At 44.8% G+C, this 12,493-nt stretch overlaps 1 protein-coding gene and 1 non-coding gene across 10 annotated transcripts in view; both read left to right on the forward strand.

Annotated features, from left to right (window-relative positions):
- LOC113219520 (DNA repair-scaffolding protein) overlaps positions 1-12,493 on the forward strand; it is a 457,358-nt gene that overhangs the window by 435,815 nt on the left and 9,050 nt on the right. For all 9 annotated transcript variants that reach the window (XM_026456190.2, XM_026456189.1, XM_026456192.1 and 6 more), the window contains 3 exons: positions 4,066-4,276; positions 4,895-5,047; positions 12,294-12,387. In XM_026456190.2, coding sequence (XP_026311975.1) covers positions 4,066-4,276; positions 4,895-5,047; positions 12,294-12,387 — 458 coding nt within the window. The remainder of the gene's footprint in view (positions 1-4,065; positions 4,277-4,894; positions 5,048-12,293; positions 12,388-12,493) is intronic.
- On the forward strand, positions 7,822-7,955 carry LOC111525278. Its single transcript, XR_002726040.1, has one exon. It is a non-coding gene; the product is annotated as a small nucleolar RNA SNORA70 (small nucleolar RNA).

Raw genomic sequence — 12,493 nt, forward strand, 5'->3', positions numbered from 1 at the left:
CTGCCTTCCTAGGTTGGGGAAGTTCTCCTGGATAATATCCTGCAGAGTGTTTTCCGACTTGGTTCCATTCTCCCTGTCACTTTCAGGTACAACAATCAGATGTAGTTTGGTGTTTTCACATAGTCCCATATTTCTTGGAGTTTTTGTTCATTTCTTTTTACTCTTTTTTCTCTAAACTTCTCTTCTCGCTTCATTTCATTCTTTTGATCTTCAGTCACTGATACCCTTTCTTCCAGTTGATTGAGTCAGTTACTGAAGCTTGTGCATTTGTCACGTAGTTCGCATGTCATGGTTTTCATCTCTATCAGGTCGTTTAAGGATTTCTCTACATTGGTTATTCTAGTTAGGCATTTGTCAAATCTTTTTTCAAGGTTTTTAGTTTCTTTGCGCTGGGTTCGTAATTCCTCCTTTAGCTCTGAGAAGTTTGATGGACTGAAGCCTTCTCTCAACTTGTCAAAGTCATTCTCCATCCAGCTTTGTTCCATTGCTGGTGAGGAGCTGCGTTCCTTTGGAGGGGAGAGGCCCTCTGATTTTTAGAATTTCCAGCTTTTCTGCACTGCTTTTTCCCCATCTTTGTGGTTTTATCTACCTTTGGTCTTTGATGATGGTGACGTACAGATGGGGTTTTGGTGTGGATGTCCTTTCTGTTTACTATTTTTCCTTCTAACAGTCAGGACCCTCAGCTGCAGGTCTGTTGGAGTTTGCTCGAGGTCCATCCCAGACCCTGTTTGCCTGGGTATCAGCAGCGGAGGCTGCAGAAGAGTGAATATTGCTGAACAGCAAATGTTGCTGTCTGATTGTTCCTCTGGAAGCTTTGTCTCAGAGGTGTACCTGGCCATGGGAGGTGTGGGGTGTCAGTCTGCCCCTAGTGAGGGATGTCTCCCAGTTAGGCTACTCAGGGGTCAGGGACCCACTTGAGCAGGCAGTCTGTCCGTTCTCAGATCTCAAACTCTGTGCTGGGAGAACTTCTGCTCTCTTCAGAGCTGTCAGAGAGGGACATTTACATCTGCAGAGGTTTCTGCTGCCTTTTGTTTAGCTATGCCCTGTCCCCAGAAGGGGAGTCTACAGAGGCGGGCAGGCCTCCTTGAGCTGCGGTGGGCTCCACCAAGTTCAAGCTTCCCAGCCTCTTTCTTTACCTACTTAAGCCTTAGCAATGGCGGGCGCCCCTCACCCAGCCTCGCTGCTGCCTTGCAGTTCGATCTCAGACTGCTGTGCTAGCAGTGAGGGAGGCTCCATGGGTGTGGGACCCTCCCAGCCAGGCGCAGGATATAATCTCCTGGTGTGCTGTTTGCTAAGACACTTGGTAAAGTGCAGTATTAGGGTGTGAGTGACCCAATTTTCCAGGTGTTGTGTTTCACGGTTTCCCTTGGCTAGTAAAGGGAATTCCTTTCTCCCTTGTGCTTCCCGGGTGAGGCAGTGCCTCACCCTGCTACGACTCTCACTCGTTGGGCTATGCCCACTGTCCTGCACCCACTGGCCGACACGCCCCAGTGAGATGAACCCGGTACCTCAGTTGGAAATGCAGAAATCACCCATCTTCTGTGTCGCTCACACTGGGAGCTGGAGGCTGGAGCTGTTCCTATTCGGCCATCTTGGCACCGACTATCTACCTTCCCTGGTAGTACTGCTTTAATTAGTTACTGATGTCTTTTTCCAGATGACTGTTATTGTTACTGACTTTGTTCATAACCCCAGTACTAGAGATAATTTCATAGTTAATTTCAAAGGAGAGTAGAACATTTTGGTTCATTAATAGATTGAAAGAGAGACCACTGGCCAAATCCAGAATATTTACAAAGAGCATCTAAAATCTTTGAAGGTTGTCAGAACTCCCACCCTCAGATAACCTTATAGAAATCTTTGCCCTTCCTGAAATATTCACCAATTTTTTTTTTTCTTTTTTTTTGAGACGGAGTTTCGCTCTTGTTGCCCAGGCTGGAGTGCAATGGTGCAATCTCAGCTCACCACAACCTCTGCCTCCCGGGTTCAAGCAGCCTTCCTCAGCCTCCTGAGTAGCTGGGATTACAGCCATGCCCCACCACACCTGGCTAATTTTGTGTTTTTAGTAGAGACAGGGTTTCTCCATGTTGGTCAGGCAGGTCTTCAGCTCCCAACCTCAGGTAATCCGCCTGCCTCGGCCTCCCAAAGTGCTGGGATTGCAGGCGTGAGCCACCATGCTTGGCCCACTAATTTTTTTAATTTTTTTTTTTTCTTTGAGAAGGCGGTCTTGCTCTGTCATCTAGGCTGTAGTGCAGTGGTACAATCACAGCTCACTGCAACATTGACCTCTTGGGCCCAAACAATTCTCCTACCTCAGCCTCCCAAGTAGCTAGGACTACAGGTACTTGCCACCACACCCAGCTTTATTTTATTTTTTGTAGAGATGGGGTCTCACTATATAGAGCCAGGTCTCAAACTCCTGGGCTCAGGTAATCCTCCCACCTCAGCCTCCCAAGTTGCTGGGATTACAGGCGTGAGCCACTGTGCCCAGCCCACTTATTAAATATTTATGGACCAATGAATTCATCTTTTATTCAGCAAGTTATGTCTATTACTGTATTCATTTGGATGCTCAATTTTACAATATTTAAGCTGGCTCCTGTGTCCTTTGGACACATGCCCATCATTCTTTGAGTATCTCCTTATTTTCTGACACAGAAAGATATGTCATGATTAATCTTTTGCTATCTGTGCTCTGGAATCAGCCATCTTTTCAAGAAGTTCTAGTTGATTTTAATGGATAATGGTTTTTTTGTTTTTGGTTTTTTTTAGTTTTAGTTTCAGTTTTTCAGAGATGGCATCTTGCTATGTTTACTAAGCTGAAATGCAGTGGCTATTCACAGGCATGATCTTGGTGCACCACAGCCTCAAACTCCTGAGCTCAAGCAATCCTCTCACCTCAGCCTCCTGAGTGCTTATGCCATTGTGCCTGGTTAAGAATGGTATTTAGAAGCCAAGATCCGGGTTCTAGGTGGGCTTCCTGCTATTGGGATATAATTGCCTCTATGCCATCTCAGTGGACAGAGGAAGGAAATGTGTGTGTATATTCATCCACATACACACATACACAACTGTATCTACTTCTATATTTCTATCTATCTAAAATCATGATTTCATACCAATACTTCCAACTCTAGAGCATTACCACAGAATTTATTCTAAGTTTTCCTATTTCTATATGTATAACTCCCTTCTCCAACAGCAAGAAGCTTGGCTTCAGTTTCCTCAATATTACTTATTCGTATTTCCTGTATGTAATCAACCTCCTGACAATGTAGGCCACCTCCTTCACCCCAACCCTCAGCTACGCACCACACAAGTGACCTTCTCTGCCCAGTCCTGTTAACCAGCCATGTGGAATCCTCAGCCTGACCACACTGTGCCAGCAACACCAGCTGAACCTCCAACTAGCCACATCCTCAGGCCCTGGCCCTGCTGACCATCTTTGGCCCCATTTGCGTCTACTGAGTCCTAAGCCCTGACCAAAAGGAAGGGGCAGAATACCAGTTTAATGGAAATTGAAAAGGCATTACAAGTTTGGAAGATAAGAAAAAGATGAAAAAATATAGAAGGAAAGAAGAAAAGAAAATAATAAAACCTGTTGCAGATGCAACAAATATGTGACACCAGCTTTATACCAAGGCCCTGTACAAAGTCTGAGGGCAAGTAAGATCTGTTCCTAACCCTCAAGAAACTTACAACTGCCCAGAAAGAATAGTATGTATGTACTAGACAGGAAACAATGTTGTGATTAACATTGTAAGTATATGAGCAGAGGATCAGGAGGAAAAGAACAATGGATTCAGCCTGAGGATGTCGGCGGACAGATGGAATGCTGCCAGGGAAGGGTGGCCTGTTCCCAATCAAGGCAGCCTTTAACCAGGTGCAAAGTGGAGGCACCCAGGGCACATGGGGTTAGTGACCAAAATGTGCAAAATCTAGTGTATGTTTTAAAGTGTTTTTGAAATAATATCTTAAATTGTTAGTATATGTATAACTTTTGCTTTTAAGTGCTTTTAAAACATTTTTTGATATAATAATCTTTATTGTGTCTTCAAATTATAGCTGAAGAGTCTGCTTCTTCTGGAGCAAAGGGAGATCTGGCTGCTGGTAACCGATGTCACTCTGCAAACGCCAGAGGAGAGTGACCCCAAGCTCCCCAAAACCCTGCTTGTCTATGTGGCCCCCTTGTGTGTGCTGGGCTCTGAGGTCCTGGAGGCACTCGCTGGGGCTGCCCCTCACAGCCTCTTCTTCAAGGATGCTCTCCGTGACCAGGGTGTGCTTGCTTCTCCACAGCTTTGATGCAGGGGCGACTGATCGGTGCCCATAGAATAGCCCTTGTGGCCTCTGGATGCCTCCATGTTGCTTGGACGCTGCCGGCACCTTCACGGAGCCCATCACAGACATGGCCCATGTACCAGCCTCCAGCTTTCACTGACCCTGTAGCGGCTACCTGGGCAGAACCAGCTCCATGGAGATGGCTGTTGCTCACTCCAGAATTGTCTTCTGGTGGCACCCTGTACTGCTGCAGAATCCACAAACAAACCAAAAGCTAGAATATTGTAAATGCATATACTTAGATCAGCCAGCCCCTTTTTCCAGGGATCACACTAAAATCCTGTCTAAGCTATCTTTTTAAATTTTTATTGAGTCATAATTCACATACCACATAATTTACCGTTTGTGGATTGACTTGAATCTCACTTTTGAGTGCTTCTTTAGCTTAGCTCACGGGGTTTGGGAATGTGTACACACAATGCATGTGCTGCTGGACACAGTCCCATAACTACACCTTCACCTGCATGACTCAAGGGGTAGCAAAGGAGATTGCCATTATGAGCACAATTCACTTTTTCTTCAAGGCTTCAGTAACCTGAAGTGTCTCTGTCGGCAGGTCGGATTGTTTGTGCTGAACGGACTGTTGTCTTGCTTCAGAAACCCCTTTTGAGTATGGTCTCTGGTGCAAGTTCCTGTGAACTGCCTGATCCAGTGATGCTTGACAGTCTGGACTCTGCCACACCTGTCAACTCCATCTGCAGTGTTCAAGGTAAGCAGCTGTCTCACAGGAATTGGTGTTTATACTTTCTTAACTATTATGCTTTATATTCATTTACTCATTTATTCAACAAGTATTTGTGGAGTGCCCGCCAAGTTCCAGACACTGGATACATAAAGAACAAAAGCAGAAATTGTTATTGGTATCAAACTCAATTCTGCACAGAAGGAGGTGAATCAGATGAACACAGACAGGCCTATCCTCGGGCTCTGAGTGCTCTAGCCACTGATACCTGGGCCCACATCTTAGTGGGGAGCTCAGGGAAGGCTTCCCAAAGACAGGAGCCTCAAGCTGAGCTCTGAAGCATAGATGAGACTACTCAGGTCAGGGATGGAGCAGAAGGAACATTCCTGGGAAGAAAGCAGGACTTCGTAAGGCCACTGGCATGAGAAAGCTGCTGAGCAGGGGTGTCCGGAAAGAGGCAGGACAAGCAGCCAGATGGAGGTGGGACTAAGCTGAGGCTGGTGGTGTCAGGAGTGTGCTTTGTCATTGGTACAGGCAGCCGGTCTGATGTCCTCCCTGCAGAGCAGAGTGAAGGGGCTGGATGGCATTGGGGGCAGCGGTAGAGAAGGAAATCCAAGGGTGGACTTAGGGAAATCGGCAGGTTGAGTGATGAATTGGGCATAGATGGAGGCAGAAGATATATCTGACGACCTCTGAGCTCCTGGCTCAGATGAGGTGACGGTAGTGCTGTTCATTAAGTAGGATGTGGCAGGCAAGGTCAGCTTTAAGGGGACACTCTCAGTTCTGTCAGGAGAGTTTGCATGTTTTGCATACATCTGAGATGTTTCAGCAGCTGGTTAGATATGCGAGTCTGGAGCTGAAAACAGCATTAATATTTTCTCTTTTTTAACTTCATAAAACTTAGTAATAAAAGTCATACATGGCTAGTGGAACTAGTGAAAAATAAATGAAGAGAAAGTTAACAGCCCGCCCTCTGTCCCCGGCTTTCTGCTGCACTGGCGCGTCCAGGAGACACAGCTGCCCACCTTGAGGGGGTGTGCGTGCTTGCAAGTCAGATGATTTACTGCACATTATTCTGCCACTTGCTTCTCTGTAGCAGGGATATCTGTCCAGGTGGGGAGAGAGATCCAACTCAAGATGTTAATAGTTGCATAGCATCCCCTCATATGAATAAACTCTCCCTCCACTCATGGACATCCAGAATCTCTCGTGTTTTTGCAATGATTAAACAAGGCTGTAATAAACGTTCTTGGACATTAATCCTTACTGATTTCTGTAAAGGAGGATTTCAGCGGTTTGGGGTTCATGGAGATTTTAAACAATTTTATGGAGTTATATAACTCAGTAATGCCCTATAATTCACTCCTTTAAAGTGTTTTTAGTATTCACAGAATTGTGCAAACATCACTACAATCTAATTTTAGAACAAAAACCCACACCTATTATCATTCACGCCCCGTTACCACCCACCGTCCCACACCCTAGTCTTAGGAAACCACCAATCTACTATTTGTTTCTATGAAATTTGCCTGTTCTGTTTTTGGGGCGGGAGGGTTGTTTCTGTTTTTGTTTTTGTTTTTTTTTGTTTTGAGATGGAGTCTCTCTCTGTCACCCAGTGACATGCAGTGGCATGATCTCTGCTCACTGCAACCTCCGCCTCCCAGGTTCATGCTGTTCTTCTGCCTCAGCCTCCCGAGTAGCTGGGACTACAGGCGCCCGCCACCATGCCCAGCTAATTTTTTTTTGTATTTTTAGTAGAGACAGGGTTTCACCATGTTAGCCAGGATGGTCTCGATCTCCTGACCTCATGAGCCACCTGCTCCGGCCTCCCAAAGTGCTGGGATTACAGGTGTGAGCCACTGTGCCCAGACAATTACTGCAACTTTTAAGTCCTGAAGTTGGGTGCTGTCAGTTTTCCAACTTTGTTCTTGTTCTTCAATATTGTCTTGGCTATTCTAGGTCATTTTGCCTCTCCATATAAACTTTAGAATCAATTTGTTGATATCCACAAAATAACTTGATGAGATTTTGATTTGGGATAGTGTTGAGTCTGTAGATCAGGTGGGGAAAAACTGACATGTTAATACTAGAGCCTTCTTATCCATGAACATGGAATATCTCTGTATTTATTTATATCTTCTTTGATATCTTTCAGAAGAGTTTTTTAGTTTTCCTCATACAGATCTTATACATACTTTGTTAGATTTATACTGAAGTATTTCATTTGTTTTGTTGCTATTGTAAATAGTATTGTTTTTAATTTCAAATTCCAATCGTTCATTGCATTTCATAGGAAAACAATTAACTTTTTGATATTAACCCTGCAACTTTGCTGTAATCACTTAGTAGTTCCAGTGGTTTTTTGTTGTTTCTTTGGGATTTTCTACATAGAAAACTAAGTCATCTGTGAACAGTTTTCTTTCTTTCTTCTCAATATGTGTACCTTTTATTTTATTTTCTTGTCTTACTGCATTAGCTAGGACTATCAGTACCATGTAGAATAGCAGTAGTGGGAACATCCTTGCCCTGTTCTTAATCTTAAGGGTTAACCATGTACTTTCTCACCATTGATTATGATGTTAACCAGAGGGGTTTTGTTGTTCCATTTGCTGGAGATAGTATCACTTTGGAAGAAAATAATACTAGCTCTCCTTCCCTTCTTTTATTACACTCTTCCTTTCCATCTACCTGCCTTTGCATCTGCACTTTATATTCTTAAGATTGGTAACATTCTGTTGTATAATTATAATTAACCTTTGCACACATTTTCTACAGATTGATTCTCAAAGATGAAAATCAGTCTGCAGCCAATTAAGCCGACTGAGTTCCTTTCCTCATGGGGGCCCAGTGTGCAATGGCTGCAAACAGCAGCTTCCCTGGTAGTGATGCAGCCTGTCTGTTGTATGGGTTGCTCTAAGGGACCTTGGAGACAGACCTTTCAGATGGATGTTCATGTTTCTGACCTTGCACTACCCCAGTGTAGGCTCCAAACAGGCATGCATGGTGCCATTGGAAAGCCCCAGGGCACTGTGGCCAGGGTTCACATTGGCCAAGTTATGTCCGTCCGCACCAAGCTGCAGAACAAGGAGCATGTGATTGAGGCCCTGTGCAGGGCCAAGTTCAAGCTCCCCAGCTGCCAGAAGATCCACATCTCAAAGAAGTGGGCCTTCACCAAGTTCAATGACAATGAATTTGAAGACATGGTGGCTGAGAAGCGGCTCATCCCAGATGGGTCAAGTACGTTCCCAATCGTGGCGCTCTGGACAAGTGGCAGGCCCTGCACTCATGAGGGCTTCCACTGTGCTGCCCCCTCTTAATACTCACCAATAAATTATACTTCCTGTCCACCTAAAAAAAAAAATGCCTTCACTTCAATTACCCCTCTTTCTTACGTACTTTGTCTGTTATTTTAGTTTTATCCTGATTCCCTCAATAAACATTATTAGTATATTTAAAAAAAAAGAAGAAAATCAATAAATGGTATTTATATTATTAGGATGATACAAGTTGAGTATCCCATATCTGAAATGCTTGTAACCAGAAGTGTTTTGGATTTTTTATTGGTTTTTTTCATCCTTTTTTTGAATGGGGTCTTGCTGTGTTGTCCAGGCTGCTCTCAAACTCCTGGGCATATTTTGGTTTTAATGTTTTTGAGACGGGATCGTCCAGGCTGGAGTGCATTGGTGTGATCATAGCTTCCTGTAACCTTGAACTCTTGAGCTAAAAGCAATACTCCCACGTCAGCCTGCCAAGTAGCTAGGACCACTGGGATGGCATGCACCACCATGCCCAGTTGATTTTTGTTGTTGTTGTTGTTGTTGAGACAGAGTTTCACTGTGTTGCCCAGGCTGCTCTCAAACTCCTGACCTCAAGTAATCCCCCAGCCTTGGCCTTCCAAAGTGCTGGGATTACAAGTGTGAGCCATTGTGGCTAGCCACGTGTCTTTATATAAACAACATATAGTTGGTTCTTGTCTTTCGTTCACTCTGATAGTCTCTGTTATTTAATTTGTGTATTGAGACCATTCTCATTTAAAGTGATTATTCATATAACTGAGATAATGTCAACTGTATTTATAACTTTTCTATTTATTGCATGGCTTCTTTTTTTTTTGTCTTCCACTCCCTTTCTAACTATTTTCATTTTTATTGAGCATTATGTTTCCATTTTCTCTTTTCTTTCAAAATATCAATTATACTTTTTTTTTTTTTTTTTTTTGAGACAGAGTCTCGCTCTGTCGCCCAGTCTGGAATGCAATGGCATGATCTCAGCTTACTGCAAGCTCCACCTCCTGGGTTCACACCATTCTCCTGCCTCGGCCTCCCGAGTAGCTGGGACTACAAGCGCCCGCCACCACACCCGGCTAATTTTTTGTATTTTTAGTAGAGACGGGGTTTCACCGTGTTAGCCAGGATGGTCTCTATCTCCTGACCTCGTGATCCAACTGCCTCGGCCTCCCAAAGTGCCGGGATTACAGGCGTGAGCCACCGCACGCAGTCCAATTATACTGATTTTTAAGTTTTTCTAGTGGAGTTTGCAATACACTTTACAGCCAATCAAGTCCACTTTCAAATAACACTGTCCTGCTTCACAGGTAATGCAAGTGCCTTATATCAGAGTGTTCCTGATTTCTTTTTTTTTTTCTTTCCCATCCCTTGTAACACTCCTGTTATGCATTTCACTTACTCAAAAGGTATAATCATTGATTACATTATTATTATTATTTAAATAAACTACTATCTTTTCTATCAATTTAGAATTAGAAATGTAAAAGATTTTATTTTACCTTCATTTATTCCTTCTCTAATACTCTTTCTTTCTCTATATAGATTCAAATTTCTGACATTTCATTTTCCTCATATCTCACCATTTTCACGTACCATTCCCTGTGGGCCTCTTCTGCTTCCAGGCCTACTCTATAGCTGCCCTGCAGGCCCACATATAGGGCTCAAGATTTGTAAACAGACGTATCACAGAGGCAGGGCTGAGTGCTGCCAGATCCTTTAATGAGAACCAGTCAACTAGGCATTAAGAGAAAACAAACCCCCAGCTGCAAAATAACAAAGATTATCCAAGCCTCACATGCAGGAATGCCCATAGCAAGGTAGCAGCTAGGCAGTGACCTGCTCCTACAGAGTCCTCAGCCTGCACACCTGCCAGCCACGGGCCTGCCCACCTCCATCAAATCCAGGCAAGGCTGGAGTCCTTACTGCTGTTTGGCAATAGCAGTTGCCCCCATCTCAGCACCTCAGCTTTGCTCGCTTCTGCCCTGCCCTGGTCCAGAAGGTCTCGGTGATGACATGTCCCCTGCATGGCTCCAAGGGGACCCCTTCACTTCTGCAGAGTTGGTGCTAGGGTTTGGACAGCTCTCTCAACAGCTGAACGAGCTGAGCGTCTGGGTCTCAGATGGCTGAGTACTGAACGTTTTCTCTGAGCAGAGTTTAAAAGGACCCTGAATGTATTCTGAGCATGGAGCAGTCACTCACTAAGAGTTGGCAGCATCCCTCTGTCCATCCAGGCCTCAGTGACAGGGTTGGGGTAGGCACTCACTCCTTGCTAGTGTCACAAGGCCTCCTCGTCTCTGTTCCCCCTGAGTGGCAGCTCTGGGGTGTGCGGAAATGTCTCTCTGCTGTGTCTTCTGGGGTGAAGTCGTTTGGCAGCGCTGGTTTTCCCTTCCTCACTCTGCTCACCACCTCTTTGTCCACCACTTACTAGCGATGGGACCTGGCACAGGACTGCAGGAAGGGATGCAGTAGGCTCACATCTCTGTGGAAAGAGTGGTGAACTCCTGTCTAAACCCAGGCTCCAGCCTCTAAATACAAGACTTGTGAGCCCTGACTTCTTTCCGTCAGGAGATAGGGAGGAAGAGGGTATAGCAGAGTTCAAGTTACTGAAGAAATGTGTGCACCAGGCTGCGGTGAGCGCCAGACCCACCCATCCTGAGGTCCCTTTGAAAGGACCTTTTTAAAAAGATGTGTTCGTAGCTAGCAATACACCCTTCCTAAACCTAATTACAAGACATTTCTGCACATAAGCAAAGTAAAGATGTAATGGCAAACTGCTGGCAAGTTCATGAGTATGGTCTTGGGGATGCAGCCGCTCCTTTCTCCCCTTGCACCTCCTCATGCACCTGCCTGTTGTGAATTAGTCAACACTGCTTTCCAGCTGCGTTATGAGCCTTTATTGACTTTGCTTTTCATCCCTTTGACCCACTTTGACAATGTCATTAGCTAGGGCAGCCTTTTCAAAATCAATATCTATTATTTTCATTTTTTAAAAGCCATTCAAGTATGCATTGCATGAATGCACTTTAATAAACCAAGCCTACTCATTCTCATATTTCTGATTTATCCTCTAAAGGTAATTTTTCTCCCAATGTTTGTTCTAGTGGGGAATTAAATTTTTTGCACCAAGAGTGGAAAGGAAGAGCCTTCTATTTTTCTAGAAACTCAGATTTTACTTTTTCTTGAAACATCTAATTTTGCCACTTTTCAACAAGGACGTCTGCGATTTGCTCGTGTCTCAAGATGATATCTACAGTGCTTCACATCCAAGAAAATCAGACCATCCCAATCCCCAGCAAGCACTGACCAACTGTGCTTGCCCGGCCTCAGCCCTGCCATGGTGTGCAGAGTCCCCATGCTGAGGTCCCATGTGGCCCGCCCTGGTTGCTTTGTGGACCCCCTCACTCCCTTCCTCAGGAAGCTTTCCATGACCCTCTGGGATGCCCAGGGTTGTGTCTCTGACACACGTCTCAGGTGTCTTTTCCATTTGTCAATTTACCATTTATTTCATCTTTTTTTTTTTTTGGCGGGGGGTGGGGGACAGGATCTTGCCCTGTCACCCAGGCTGGAGTGCAGTGGCATAATCACAGCTCAAACACTCGTTACTGTGTTAAGGAGTCTATATACTATTAATGTGCTACAGAAAAAGCACAGACCTAAATATGCAATATGGGGAATGTTTGAGGGACTGAGGGCCAGCTCAGCTGTGGTGATGTAACTACCTATGCATCTGGAAAAATATCCCAACGAAAATACTTCGGTTAGGTGGTAATATGCAGGCAAGTTTTAAAATGTACTTCTTATTGTTATAATTTTTCTTTGTACTTATAATAAGTGGAAATTATAAAAAGCTTAGGAACATATATATAAACTCACAAGTAAGGAAAAAATCACGAGGCCCCTCATGTTGTCCTCTGCGTGTGGAGGAGCAAAGGAGTCGGAGAGGGCAGAGCTGCCTCTGAGGTGGGCTTCCCTTCTCTTGGGCCTAGGCACTGTGGTTGGCGTGGACGAGAGCACTGCTTTCTCATGGCCTGTGTGTGACACGTGTGGCAACGGGAGATTGGAACAGAGGCCGGAAGACAGGTAAGGGGACAGGGGCTGTCCTGAAAGCCCTAGAACCCAAAGGGCACAGAAGCAACCCAGCCCCCAGAACCTGGGCCTTGCTGCCTTAGGTGACTCCCTCGAGAGC

The sequence above is a fragment of the Piliocolobus tephrosceles genome, chromosome 7, assembly GCF_002776525.5.
Source record: "Piliocolobus tephrosceles isolate RC106 chromosome 7, ASM277652v3, whole genome shotgun sequence".
Lineage (NCBI taxonomy): Eukaryota > Metazoa > Chordata > Mammalia > Primates > Cercopithecidae > Piliocolobus > Piliocolobus tephrosceles.